Source organism: Podarcis liolepis, assembly GCF_965112155.1.
Source record: "Podarcis liolepis genome assembly, chromosome: 7".
Taxonomy (NCBI): domain Eukaryota; kingdom Metazoa; phylum Chordata; class Lepidosauria; order Squamata; family Lacertidae; genus Podarcis; species Podarcis liolepis.
Window position 1 is genome coordinate 5469517 of NC_139561.1, and position 14510 is coordinate 5484026.

Consider the following 14510-nt stretch of genomic DNA (forward strand, 5'->3'; position numbering starts at 1 on the left):
GTCAAGTACATAGGGTGAAATTAAGATACACATATATTATAAATTTACTAAGTAAAGGTAAAGGGACCCCTGACCGTTAGGTCCAGTCGCGGATGACTCTGGGGTTGTGTGCTCATCTCGCTCTATAGACCAAGGGAGCTGGCGTTTGTCCGTAGACAGCTTCCGGGTCATGTGGCCAGCATGACTGAGCCGCTTCTGGTGAACCAGAGCAGCGCACAGAAATGCCGTTTAGCTTCCCGCCAGAGTGGTACCTATTTATCTACTTGCACAAAAAATTCACTGAGTAGACCTTTGTATAAAGATACATGTGACACAATAAATGAACACCATACACCGAGAAGTTTATTCCTCTTGGACTGTCTGTCAATCACTCAGCTGTGCTGGGTCACACATTCAGAAAGTGCTGTCTCCCACACACGAGCATATGTGAGTCCTTTCTGTTTCCCACCTCACAGCTATCTCCATCCTGGTAGCTTCTAGCAGAGAGAAGACCGGAGTTTGATGAGGAATCTCAGGGAGGAATTTCTAGAAGCACCAGCAATGGGTATGACACCAAATCACGATTATTACAGAGATCTCGCAACAAAACATTTTGCCAGAATAAGTCCTAGCACGTGCTGACGACTGGTCAGTGGCCAAGGCTGCTATAATTTTTTCAACACATGCATCAGAGTCTATTGCTCCCCTACAGGGCTTGTGGCCTTCACGCCTTCTGCTGCCTCTCCCACACATAAAGAACTACCTCCAGATTCCTCATCAGCACTGTTGTAAACAAAAATTGCCCTTTTCCCTTATGGGGTATCCAAGAGCCCATATAGAGTCCTTACAAATGTTCCCTATTGGTAGTGTAGCCTTATGAGGCTTTGCCCTCGGGTGGGAAAAATAGTGCGCCTGGGAAAGGGAAGTGGGAGTCAACAGACACCCAAGGAATAGTTTTGGAGAAAAAGGTTTTATTTCTACCATCCATGAACTGGTAGAAGGAGCAAGTGTGATAAGTCACAAAAAGCATGCATGAAGTTCACAGTCATGTGCACAAGCATATATACCCCTTTTCAGTTCCCTCCTCCTTTCTCCTCCCTCAGGAGTCCTGCCCCATGTTGAGGTTCCTGAGCATGTACAGAAAGCTGTCTTGGACTATTGTGGACTCTTGGCAGGAAAGGGGGTGAGGGGGTTTTCGGAGTGTTCCCGTTGTTTCATTCTTGTGCTTTGGCATGGTTCCCGGAGAGAAAGCAAGTTGCAATGTGGTTCTGAGAAAGGCCTGAGAAGACAATGGGCTCTGTTCTCTACCTTGTTGCAATCTTTTTAGTTACAGCAAGTGGAATGTTTCTGATGCTTAGCTGCTGAGAAAATGATTTTGAAAAGCTTTGAGAAGCTTTGAGCCTGCTTTGGTGGGGGGTGACTTCGGGCCTAGGTGAGGTCACCTGTCCTCACCTTCCTTCAGTAGGAGAAAAGAACAGAGGCCAACCAGAGAATATTGAGAAGCAATATTGAAGAATATTGAGTAAGCCTGATTTTTATTAACTGTTGCAACAGGGTGCTCCCCTCACACGCAGGAAAGGAGGAGGAACGCAGAACAATGGCGCACAAGGCCTTATAAAGACTTTTGAAATTGCCACCCTGGAGATCAAGACCACCCCCGGAAACATCATACATACGTCACAGAAGGGGTGTAACCTAAGACCACCCCTCAGATACATCATACCTACATCACAGAAAAGGCAGTCTAAACAGAAATCTGAATGTTGTTTTTCTGTCCTCGTTTATCTCCTGTCTGGCAGGTTACTTGATTGGATTTCCTGGGGAGCCTGGTCATTCTTTTGTAGTGATAAATACTTAGTTCCTGGGCCAGGTCACAGGCTCACACCCTATTCATACCTTAAATGTGCCCTTAAGACAGGATTTGTGAGGAAAGAGACAATGGGGAGGTTTCCCACTTTGACCTTGCAGAGAAAACATTTACAGTGGTGCCCCGCAAGACGAATGCCTCGCAAGACGGAAAACCCGCTAGACGAAAGGGTTTTCCGTTTTGGAGGTGCTTCGCAAAAATGAATTTCCTATGGGCTTGCTTTGCAAGACGACAATGTCTTGCGAGTTCCTGTGGGGTTTTTTCCTCCCCCCCCCTTTTCTCCAAGCCGCTAATCAGCTGATCCTAAGCCACTAAGCCGCTTAACAGCTGATCCGCTAAGCCGCTTATCAGCTGATCCGCTAAGCAGCTAATCAGCTGATCCGCTAAGCCGCTTATCAGCTGATCCGCTAAGCCCGCTAATCCGCTAATGGGCTTGCTTCGCAAGACGAAAAAACCGCAAGACGAAGAGACTCGCGGAACGGATTATTTTCGTCTTGTGAGGCACCACTGTACTCAGTTTAGGAATCAAAAATGGTTCCAGGTCGGTCTTCCTGTGCTGATCTATGTACATGCTTGGTTGGTACGCTTATGAACAATACCATATATCTAAGACCTCAAAATTCCTATCACAGCACAAAGCCTAGGATCTTTAGCACAGCTCCAGAAGTGGGCCCGCTGCATTACCTTAGCAATTGCTGGGGTGGAAGAGGATCTTGTGATTCACTCAGTTAATCCTCCTATGGGTGGCAGAGCTTCGACCCTAGGCCACCATTATGCTATCACGCAAGCCGCAATGTCCCTGATGGTGCTGTGATTTAAGAAAATATGAAGAGCCCGGCTGGGCCAGAGTCCCGTTCTCAAGGTGGCCAGCCAGATGTCTCCCATGGGAAGCCTCTAAGCGGACCAGAGTGCGACAGAGTTCTCCTCACTTGCAATCCCCAGCAACTGGCACACTGGAGACAGAATGTAGCCATTTAATCTTTTTAAAGCCCCCAAACAGATGACCATTGCAGCATAGACCTGGATCTTTCTTCAGCTTCTCTGGATGGCACTGCGTTTTATTATTATTTTAGTGACATTAACACGCCCATGTTCAGTGTTTGTGTGCGTATTCCTCCTTTCAAAGTAGGGTTGGCAAGCTATACTTTTGCTCTTAGATGTCAGGAATGCAGAAGCAGTTATAAATGGACATAGAAATGTTAATTGTCTGCCTCACAACTGGCTAAGGCCTCCCACTTCCCCAAGCCAATGACGTCCAGTGTTTGAAAGAGCCTTTGCCTACCAGACATGGGCGTAGCCGCAGGGGGGCAACGGCCCCCCCATCAAGTAAATCTATGAAAAAACTTAACTAACTGAGGTTCTGCCTGCCCCCCATCATAAGTCCTGTCTACGCCCATGTTACCAGGTGCTTTCCATACGTTTTGGACTTTAATAGGCCCCAGCTTGCACAGCTGTATGGGAGTTGTAGTCCAAATCATCTAGAGCAGCCTTTCTCAACCTGTGGGTCCCCAGATGTTGTTGAACTACAACTCCCATCACCCCTAGCTAGCAAGGCCAGAGCTCAGGGATGATGGGAGTTGTAGTCCAACAACAACCGGGGAACCACAGGTTGAGAACCAATGAGGAAGGCTGACCACTCGCTTTCTGAACCGAAACGGATCTTTAAGCTGCCCGGATTCACCTTTTAAAAATCAGCCTGTCCCTCCCCTGAGCAAAAAACTTCAGCTTTGCTTGAGAGAAAGGAATGCAGCAACTCAGAGCCGCGGCTCCGCACGTGCCTGGCCCGCATAAGCAAAGCAAAAGCTGGGAAATGCCCCGAGCAGGAAGAGCCTTCCCGGCCGCCCGCTTCCTTCTTCCTCCATCACCCCGCGCCGCCTGCTGCCAAGTCCCGAGCTGCGCGCCTTCCCACGACCCGAATCCCCGCGTCTCGCCGCCCGCCCTGATTGGCCGCTGCCCGCGGCCTCGGGCCAATGAGCGCGGGCGGGCGGGGCGCCCGGCGTCCCGGCGGTGGTTGGCCTCGGAAGGAGCCGAGTCACGGGCGGAGGCGGAGGCGGAGCGGGAGGCGCCATGGCTTCCTACTTCGAGGAGCACGACTGCGAGCCGGGCTCCAGGCCCCGCCAGGAGGAGCCGCATCGCCAGGCGCTGCTGGAACTGGCCAGGTGGGCGCCCGGGGAGCCGAGCGGGGCCGGGGGCCGGGGGACTCCCTCCGGGGCAGAGCCGAAAGGCAGCCTCGGGACACAGAGCTGTCAAAAGAAGGGATCAGCAGTCTCACCTGGCCCGGGACAGGCTACGGCATAGCTAACAATCCGGGAGAGCAGCAGGAACGGTGCTGGAATAAGGGTAAAGGGACCCCTGACCATTAGGTCCAGTCGTGGCCGACTCTGGGGTTGTGGTGCTCATCTCGCTTTACTGGCCGAGGGAGCCGGCATACAGCTTCCGGGTCATGTGGCCAGCAGGACTAAGCCACTTCTGGCGAACCAGAGCAGCGCACGGAAACGCCGTTTACCTTCCTGCCGGAGTGGTACCTATTTATGTACTTGCACTGGTGTGCTTTTGAACTGCTAGGTTGGCAGGAGCTGGGACCAAGCAATGGGAGCTCACCCCATCGCGGGGATTCGAAACGCCAACCTTCTGATCAGCAAGGCCTAGGCTCTGTGGTTTAACCCACAGCGCCACCCGCGTCCCACATGAATAAGGGAATTTCCCAGAAAAAAGGGGAGGTTGACAGCTATGTCTGGACATGCCTAGGCAGGTCCCCCCACTTGCAGGTAGACTGCCCCTGAACCTGAGGCTCCCTCTCGCCATCACGACTAGTAGACCCATTCTCCCATCTTCCCTGCAGTTCTGCTTCTTGGCCGTGGCAAGGTTTCCAGAATCTGTTGCGTTGTTGTTTCTATATTACAGTGGTACCTCGGGTTCCATACGCTTCAGGTTACATACACTTCAGGTTACAGACTCCACTAACCCAGAAATAGTACCTCGGGTTAAGAACTTTGCTTCAGGATGAGAACAGAACTCGTGCTCCGGCGACGCAGCGGCAGCAGGAGGCCCCATTAGCTAAAGTGGTGCTTCAGGTTAAGAACAGTTTCAGGTTAAGAACGGACCTCCGCAACAAATTAAGTTCTTAACCCGAGGTACCACTGTGCATTGTGTGGTTAGCGTTCAGGGTCCTCACCCCCAGGGAACCTACAGTCTAAAACTCCACACAGGAGAAACGGGGCGGGAAGGGCCTGAGTCGGACGGTGAAGCATCTTCTTTGCATGCTCAGGGCCTCACGCTTCCTCCCCAGCATCTCAAGGTGGGCTGGGGAGGGACCACTGTCTGCTGTCTTGGGAAGCCACTGCCAGTCAGTGAAGGCAGCAATGAAATAGCTGGGCCAATGATCTGGCTTGGAATAAGGCAGGTTCCTGTGTCCCCATGTTGAAAACATGTTAAACATACAAACAATAAGGTCTTGTTTCAGTTTCATGTGCTTAGGCTTAGTTCACAGGGCAAGTAAGGAGCCACAGCAAAGAAATCTCACAAAAAGGGGGGTTGGAAGGAGGAACGAGCAGGATAAAAATCACACTGGATTTTCTTACCTCCCAGGATTTTTTTGGCCAATTAAAAAGTGATCCCAGGGAGGATCATGGAAATTATAGGCTGGTTAGCTTATTGCAGTGGTTCTCAAAGGGTGTGGGAAACAATCAAAGAAACATTTAAACATTTTGGTATAGTACAGTATTATATGGTATAGCATATATAATTTTTTTAGCAGAATATTGATAGATATATTTTCAAACTGAGAGCAAGAGCATCAAGTGATTCTGTGGACAATCCTAGTTGTGTTTTCCAATGTATTTTATCAATTTTTAAAAATGTTGTGGTGCAAGCACATTTTTATTCTGAAAGTGTGGCCCCGAGAAAAAAGTTTGGAGAACCACTGGCTTACTGTCTCTTCTAGGAAAACTGGTGGGGAGCATTGCTAAAGCGAGTTCGCAGGCATGTAGAAGCACCAGTTTTGCTGAAGTAGAACTAGGATGACTTGTGCAAGGGTAAATCCTGCCTCACGATTCGGCGGTGTACGCACACCTGCTTACTCTGCATCCATTGTGCACCCACTGCTGGTTTGGGAAGCAAAGTACAATGTGTGCTTAGGTTTCTAAATGCTGCTGACAACCCTTGAGTAAGCTTAACGGCCATTGAACAAGGGGAGAATTGTGAAGAGTTCTAAAAGGATTTATCCAAACTGTGAATGAATGGGCAGCAAAATGGCAAATGCAATTTAGTGTGAGCAAGTGTAAAGGGATACACACACAAAAATCTTAAAATGTCACATATTTCCTCATGGGCTGTGAACTTTTGTAAAAAAAATGTTTTATTTAGAATTTTCAAGCAGACATTACATTTTTAATTTCCACTGTTTTTTCTAATAAATGTGAACTTCCCCTCCATAGTTTCCTTATTTCCCCATAGTTTGCTGCATATTGTAACTAGCCTCCTTCCTCATTATCTAAACCACTTTTTACGGCTGTTTACAATTCATATCCTACTTGCATATTAATATGGTTATTATAGTTCTTCAGATATTCTATGAAAGGCTTCCATTCTTCCCTAAACACTGACTCCTCCTGGTCTTTGATTTTCATTGTTAAACTTTTTAACTCCGCAGACTTGTGAATTTATTCTACCAGTCTACTTCGGTTGGTATCTCATCATCCTTCAACTTTTGCACATATATTATTCTTGCTGCCATTGTTGGGTATAAAAATAAGCTGACCACCTTTTTGGGGACGTCCAATTCCCTTATTCCAAGGGTTTTTTGGTGGGGTTTTTTAAACGTCAACTTGAATATCTTATTCAAAATCCTTTAGCCTTTTTGCATGTTTGCCACATGTAGAAGACTGTACCTTCCAACTCTTGGCACTTCCAGTGTATATTAGAACCTTTTTTTACACATCTTAGCAAGTTTACTTGGGATCAAGTACCATCTATAGATGATCTTTAGATAGTTCTCCCTCAGGCTACTGTAACAGGCTGCAAATTTCATATTAATCACCCATAGTTTTTCCCATGATGCCCTCTTGATGTTGTGTCCTACATCCCTTGCCCAGTGTATCATGGCAGCTTTGAGCAGTTCAGCTTTCGTTTCCCATTCCAGCAGGATTTTGTACATTTTTAAAATTAGCTTTTCGTTATTCTCCATTAAACCCCTTTCATAGTCAGAACTTTCTTCAGCAGATCCCTCCAGTTTATCTTTTTTGTACATCTCAGATTGGAACCACTCTGTTATCCATTCCTTAATGTCCTCTCTTTTTCTGAGCATTACTCCTGCTTCACCGATCTCTAATATGTCTCTGTAGGTGCCCCATTTCTTTTTCATATTCATTTTCTTCACAGAACTTGCTTCAGTGGGCTAGAGCAGGGGTCACCAACCTAAGGCCCATGGGCTGGAAGTGGCCTGCAGAGTTTGTTTGAGGTTGTTTGACTGGCCCATGAGCCGCCCCCGAACTGAGCTGCCCACTCGCGTGCTGCGCTAAACCAGCGCAGCGCGGCACAGGGACTCGCTTCCGCAGCGCCAAAAATCATGTCTGCACAGACGCCGAAAATCGCAGGGGCACACGCTCACACGTCCGTGTGATCCTGCCCACGGAGGGATCTCTGCGGGACCGATCCGGCCCAGGGAAGATAAACCTTGCCGACCCCTGAGCCATAGTGGGGTATTCCTTTCAAACAGGTTTTTGTACCTCATCCATACTATACAGAGGCTTCTTATAATGTGGTTTTAAGAATCCTTTACGTACTCTTACTTTATCATTCCATAGGTATGCATGCCAACCATATTGTCTATCAAATCCTTCTAAATCCAATAATCCAACATCTTCCAGAGCTATCCATTCTGTTAACCAGCATAGACGTGCTACTTCATAATACAATCCAAGCTCTGATAATAAGAATCCGCCTCTGTCTTTTATATCTGTTAAAATTTTGTACTTAACTCTTGGCTTCTTCCCCTGCCAAATGAATCTTGATATGTCTCTCTGCCACTGTTTAAAACAACTTAAAATGCTTGTTACTGGTATTGTTTTGAAAAGAAATAGGATCATAGGCAGGACTTAGGGAGAGAACCCAAAGTTGTTGAAGGGAGGGGGACTTCTCTTCTTTGCCCACTCACCCCACTGCTGGGGCCAAATATTATAAACCACCACCAGGGAATGGCACTGCAACACTGCAAAGGTGCTGAAACACACTAAAGAGGTGAGTTCCAGCTGAAAAAAAAGCCCTGGTCTTTGGTAATATTTTCATTTTGATGGCTGATATTCTTCTTGATAAGGAAAGCTGCATCTCCCTCCACTTTTCCAAATCTTTTTTTTTTTTTACTTCTTTCCACACTCTCATACAATTACCCATGCAGCTCTCTTCTGGAATGGACTCCCTTTTTGTATTCCAGAAATTCAGGTCGTAAACTCAGTCCAATTAAAGTCCATCCAAAACACACTGTTTATGATCCTCACTTGGTTTTTTGGGAAGCTGCTGCTACTGGATCAGCTTACGATGCTTCCTTCTGCGAAGAAAGCATGGCTTCCTGTGCTCAGTGTCTACCCAGGTCGACCTCAAACAGTGCTCTCCAGCTCTGCAAAGGTTGGGGGGGAGCCGTAATTCATGCCGTGGGGGTGCATAATACCCCCAGAGCTTTATTAGGAGCTGCAGTGCCCACGCTTTCCTCCATATGCTCCGTGACACCCCAGTCTCACACGCAGCAAGCACAACAAGCAGCCGAGGTCCTTCATGGCAACTCTGAAGTCTGAGGAAAACATTTCCCCCCTTCCAGAGTAAAATAACAATCCCACCTCTTCTTTCTCTGCTGCTCCCAGTGAGTGAAGCAGAGAAGACCCCCCGGGGTTGAGCACCTTATTTTGGAAATTGGGTCACAATTGGAATTTGAAAGAACGTATGCAAAGGTTAATATCAAATATCAAATATTTTTTTATCAAATGTTTTTTTTATCAAACTAATCTAAATAAAAGCACAAACCAAAAGGGAAAAAAGGAAAACTTCCATTCCCCCCCCTCTCAGCTGTATATAGAAAATTATTCAAAACATCCATTCCAAAATAGCACCCAAGAATTCTGCTTTCTATAAACCAATGTTTTCTCCAGTCCTCAAACCCAGATATTATGAGTTCATTTTATTTTTTCACTCAGGAAGTATGTAAGGAGTTTCCATTCTTTAGGAATTCGGATCACGAGCTCTCTGGTGGCTCAGAGCTCTCTGACAAGGAGGCCCCGTGGTGGCTGCTCACACTCTTTTCCTCCAACATATGCAGGTCCCTCTTCAATGGCCTGGAGATTGATGTGGGCTTCTTGGAGAGTGAAGACTGGGACCACCGGCTCCCCCCGCCAGCTGCCAAGCAAGCTGTAGAGAGCCTTCCTTCAGTGCCTGTTACCCCGCAGCAAGCAGGTAATAGTTTTGATTTCAGCCTGGGCCTTGTATTTCTCAGCACTTCAAGAGCTGTGGTTAGAAGACAGTCGATGTCAGCCTTCTCTAGGTGTTTTGGACTACAACTCCCATCAGCCCCAGCCAGCACAGTCATTTAAGAAAGTAACAAGAATTTGAGTGTCTGTGTCTCCAAGACCTCTCAGTCTTTGAAAGTGTCCAACCCAATTTCTGTGGAAGAGATGGTCCAGATGAGTCACAAAAGCTGCCTGGGGAACTGGGGAAAGTTGCAAGACGTAGGTTGATCTCCACCTGCAATGGCAGCAGTTGTGACCCCATTTCCAAGCTCAGCAGCAATAAGGTGCATCTATCACCTTCCCTGCCTGCTGGTTTTCCTGCCTCTGCTGAGCATCTACTGTTCTTCCTTGCTTGCCTTCCTGTTTGTATACTCAAGGTTTGCTTTTTGGTCATGACAAAGTTCGTCTTGCCTTGCAAGACGAAAAGAATCCGTTCTGTGATTCTCTTCGTCTAGCGGTTTTTTTCATCTTGCGAAGCAAGCCCATTGAAGGATTAGCGGATTAGCGCTATTAGCGGCTTTTAGAGGCTTTTAGCGGATTATCTGCTGATCGGATCAGCTGATAAGCGGCTTAGCGCTATTAGCGGCTTTTAGCGGGTTATCTGCTGATCGGATCAGCTGATAAGCGGCTTAGCGGCTTAGGAAAAGGGGGGGGAACACCAGCAGGAACTCGCAAGACATTGTCGTCTTGCGAAGCAAGCCCATAGGAGATTCGTTTTGCGAAGCACCTCCAAAACGGAAAACTCTTTCGTCTAGCGGGTTTTCCGTCTTGCGAGGCATTCGTCTTGCGGGGCACCACTGTATTTATTACATCTACAGTCATACCTCGGGATGAATGTGCTTCAGGTTGAGCGCTTTCGGGTTGCACTCTGCGGCAACCTGGAAGTAACGGAGCGCGTTACTTCTGGGTTTCGCCGCTCGCGCATGCGCACTCAAAATGACGTCATGCGCGGGAGCGGCAAAACGCGACCTGCGCACGCGCAGACGTGCCGTCACGTCTTACGTTCTGTTCAGGATGCGAACGGGGCTCCGGAACGGATCCCGTTCGCATCCCGAGCTACCACTGTATACTGTATCCCACCTTTCCTCTAAGGAGCTGAAGGTGAGGTATACAGTACTCTTCCCCTCCCCATATTATCTTCACAACAACCCTGTGAGGTACATTGGGTGAGTGGCAATTTGAACCCTAGTCTCCCTGGTCCTAGTCTAGTACTCTAACCGCTACATCACAAGGGTTCTCTGCAGTGTTTTCCACCAGCTCTGGTACAGGATTATTATTATTAGCAGGGTCTTTTCTGATTGGATATACATCCAGGAAGAATCTGGCACAAAATGTCACGACTCCCAGGTGTGAGGATTAAACTTTTGATGTTCTGGCAGCATCTGTCAAAGGCTTTGGCATCCAGAGGGTGGAGCATTTGTACTTGGCATGGTTACCCAGCTTTTCCATCATGTATGCTCCACCCCTTGCTCTTGTAGTAGCAATAATCCACTAGTAATCTTATAGTAGAAAAATCCAGTTAGAATAAAATGCTTGTAAATATGGGATTGGCAGGATTTCTGAGCTTTGCAAATGTGTAGCCGTGCTGTGTTTCAGTAGAGTGGAGCCAACCTGATGGAACTGTTTTCTGCCTTTTCCTTTCTCCAACCACTTGTGGGGGTTAGACAAAGGGCTGAAGTGTCCGGTGTGCCTGCTGGAGTTTGAGGAGGAAGAGGTGGTCCGGAAGATGCCCTGCGAGCACATCTTCCACAAAGGCTGTATTCTTCCCTGGCTTGGAAAGGTGAAGTATTGGAACAGGGACATTCCCTCTCTGGTACCTGGGATGGCTCCCTCCACCCTTTCCCTTTTCTCAAGAGGCTGCTGCTGCTAACTCCTTTCTCCTTGCCCAGACCAACTCCTGCCCTCTCTGCCGTCATGAGCTGCCCACTGACGACGAACAGTATGAAGAGTACAAGAAGGACAAGGTGAGTGCTGATCCCCGTGGGCAGGTGCAGGGATTAGATGTAGACCTTTTGGCCTGAGGTGCCGCATTATCTCGTGGAGAACCACCTGGGGGCCACATGTCAGTCGTGAATAGAGCCGGAGGCATTCATATTTACCTTTATTTTCCAAGGTGCGGCGGCAACAGCAGGCGCATCGGCTGGAGTATCTGCATGGTGCCATGTACACGTGAGGAAGGCATGCCCTCTGCCTCTCCTTCCAGCTCAAGGCTGACAACCACAATCTCTCCCACATTGCCAGGAAGCAGGGCGCCCCCAGGGCCAAGAAAGGCAGCAACCCTCCTTCCTTCCCCACTTCCAAAAGTTTGTTGCACATCCATAATAAATGCTGGGCTTCATTAAGTAACTTCTCTTGCTGTAGTTTCCCTCACTGCACAAGTATGTGATCATGTGGAGGGCATCACAGAGTAGGCAGAGGGTGTGTTCTCTCTGGGGGAAAGCATTGTAGCCCCAGAACCTGCAGCATTTGTGGGGAGGTGGCCAGGAGCTGAAGGCAGAACAGCTCAAGACGCAAGGCAGCCAGTACAGTGGTGCCTCGCAAGACGAAAAGAATTCGTTCCGCAAGTCTTTTCGTCTTGCGATGTTTTTCGTCTTGCGAAGCAAGCCCATAGGAAAATTCGTCTAGCGAAGCAACGCAAAAACGGAAAACCCTTTCGTCTAGCGAGTTTTTCGTCTTGCGAGGCACCACTGTAAATCAAGAAAATTCTCCTTACCCTTTTTCGTCTCCCCCCCCCCTCCAGTTTTATTTACATGCCTCTTCTCCTGATTTGGTTCTTGCCATTTCCTCTGGCAAGACTTGGGCTGACTCTTACAATACCTGGGAAGAGACATGCCTTCACCTTATGGGCCAATTCTGGCCTGCCAGGTTGTTTTGCGGGTATTTGCAGGCAACTCAAGTTCTTTCAGAGTGTGAAGCGGTATATAGATATGTGATCTAGTTGACACTGTGTACTTTGATTTTCAGAAAGCTTTCAACAAGGTACCCTATCAAAGATGTCTGTGTTAAGCTTTGCAGTAATGGAATAAGAGGTTCTCTTGTACATCAGGATTTGGTTAAGTAGCGGGAAGTAGAGAGTAGGAATAAATGGGCAGTTCTTTGAATGGAGAGATGTAGAAAGTAGAGTGCCTCCCTCAACAATGATTGGCATTTGACCTTGCACTTTTTAACTTGTTCATGAAAGATGTAGAGTTAGGGGTGAGCCGTTGAGCAGTGAGGTGGCCAAGTTTGCTAGCAATACAAAATTGTTCAGTGTGGTGTTTGTATTTAAGTGTGAAAAACTCCAAAAGGACCTCTCCCCATTGAGCAAATGGCCCCCCAAAATGGCAAACGCAGTTCAATCTAAACAAGTGCAGAAGCGATGCATGTCAAGAAGAAAAATCTCAATTTCATATGTATACACTCATGGGGTCTGAACTTGCGGTGACTGGCCATGAATGAGACCTTGGCATAGTGAAGATTGTGACCCAGAGTGCGGGAGCCATGAAAAATTCAAATCCCATGCTGGGTTTCATTAGGAAAGGAGTTGAAAATAAAACTGCTAGGATCATAATGCTATTATACAGATCTCTTCTGCGACATTTGGAATACTTTATACAGTTACAGTCACCTCACCTAGGATATTGCAGAGCTGGAAATATCAGAAAAGGGTGACCCAAGTGATCAAGGAGCTGGAGCAACTCCCCTGTGAGGAAAGGTTGCGGCATTAGGGACCCTTTAGTTTATAGAGAAAAGGTGAGCAAGAGGTGACATGAAAGAAGTTTATAAACTTATGCATGGCAGGGAGAAAGTGGATAAAGGTTTTCTTCCTCATAACATGATTTGTGCGCAGTCAGTAAAGCTGAACGTTGGAAGATTCAGGACTTCACACAGAACATAGTTAAACTACCAAGTAGGATGGCTTAACATGGGTATTCGACAAATTCATGGAAGCTACTAGCTACGATAGCTATACTTTGCCTCCACAGTTGGGCGGCAGTAGCAGTTCCAAATACCAGTTGCTGGAATCCTCAAGAGGGGAGAGTGATCTTGCACCCAGGTCCTTGGGGGTTTCCTATAGGCATCAGGGTGCCCACTGTGAGAACAGAATGCTGGACTAGATTATTCCTGACCCAGCAAGCTCCTCTTAAGCAAGTGACAGGCACTTCATTGCTGGTTGTTTGGCAAGCACTGTCTTGACAAGTGTCAGTCTGATGCCATTTAATACAGATGACTGACAAGTGAGTAGTGTCAAAGTGAGAGGGAGGGGGTTGAGATGGAGATCTGGTCTGCCAGAGCAAAAAAGTTACCCAACCCTTCATTATATCATGCAAAATCCCCACAGCTTGCATGAGTCCTGTGCGTAGCTTGCTAGATGAAAGGCTAGCATCTTCAGCCATGTTGGAAAACCACTGGGTGGTGCCTCTGCTTCAGAACATCCTTGGACAATGGTAAAGGATGATGGGAGCTCTAGTCCAGCAATATCTGGAGGGTCACTGGTCCTCTGCCCTCTTCCTGCACTTTAGAGGGCTCTGTGGCTAAGAAAGGCAGGTATGTACTCTCATCTTCTGTGAAGCAGGCCTTGGGTGCTATGTTTGTACAAACGCTGGCTGCTATTACCTAGTCTGTTTTTGTGTGTAGAGAGACAGCAGACTGGACCTTCATTTTGGCGAGCAAACTCTGGAAATACACACAACCAATAAACTCAGCTAAAGAAAAGGCCATTCCCTTGGCATGTGTGATTTTGGTCTCTGGAAGTTGGGGGTGGCAAATATGCTTAAAGTATGCCTTTTTTGGCCCAAGGTCTGCAACGGCAAGGGGACAAATCAGGCCAACAAATAGGCGGGGTAATGGCTGCTGCTGGCTTAGAGGGTCCATGAGTAGTATTGCAGAGTGGAGACCAATCCCAGGGACAGCAGAGGGAGCAGAAAACTACTGCAACAGTAACCAAATAACACCAAACTCTGGCACCCTCCCCTTCTGCCTGGAGAGAGTGATTTCAGAGCAGTTAGAAGCCGCAGTCCCTTATTGCTGCCTTCCAGAGAAAATTGCATTTATCAGAGTGGATCCTCTATGACCCACTTCCTAAGCGACAAAGCAGGGGAGGGGGTGCCTCAGGTGTACCCCCTTCCCTTTTCTATAGGTACTCTTCCTTTTGCAACTCCTGGATGTGCACAGGGTGTGGAAGTGGCACT

General features: G+C 47.7%; 1 protein-coding gene and 2 long non-coding RNA genes across 3 annotated transcripts in view; 1 reads left to right on the top strand and 2 right to left on the bottom strand.

The window, feature by feature from the left end:
* The window catches only part of RNF181 (ring finger protein 181), a 92341-nt gene extending 80656 nt beyond the window's left edge, over positions 1–11685 (top strand). The window contains exons 2-6 of the mRNA XM_083514489.1: positions 3910–4005; positions 9153–9286; positions 11004–11119; positions 11229–11303; positions 11453–11685. Of these exons, the coding sequence (XP_083370615.1) occupies positions 3914–4005; positions 9153–9286; positions 11004–11119; positions 11229–11303; positions 11453–11512 (477 nt within the window). The 5' untranslated portion in view covers positions 3910–3913 and the 3' untranslated portion in view covers positions 11513–11685. The remainder of the gene's footprint in view (positions 1–3909; positions 4006–9152; positions 9287–11003; positions 11120–11228; positions 11304–11452) is intronic.
* LOC310712015 lies at positions 321–3519 on the bottom strand. The gene is made up of 2 exons (XR_014528729.1): positions 2531–3519; positions 321–476 (listed from the first exon to the last, which is right to left on the bottom strand). It is a non-coding gene; the product is annotated as an uncharacterized lncRNA (long non-coding RNA).
* Positions 11686–12368: 683 nt separating the features above from the next.
* LOC310712028 overlaps positions 12369–14510 on the bottom strand; it is a 130058-nt gene continuing 127916 nt past the window's right edge. Inside the window, exon 2 of the long non-coding RNA XR_014528742.1 lies at positions 12369–14247. This is a non-coding gene — a long non-coding RNA (uncharacterized lncRNA). The remainder of the gene's footprint in view (positions 14248–14510) is intronic.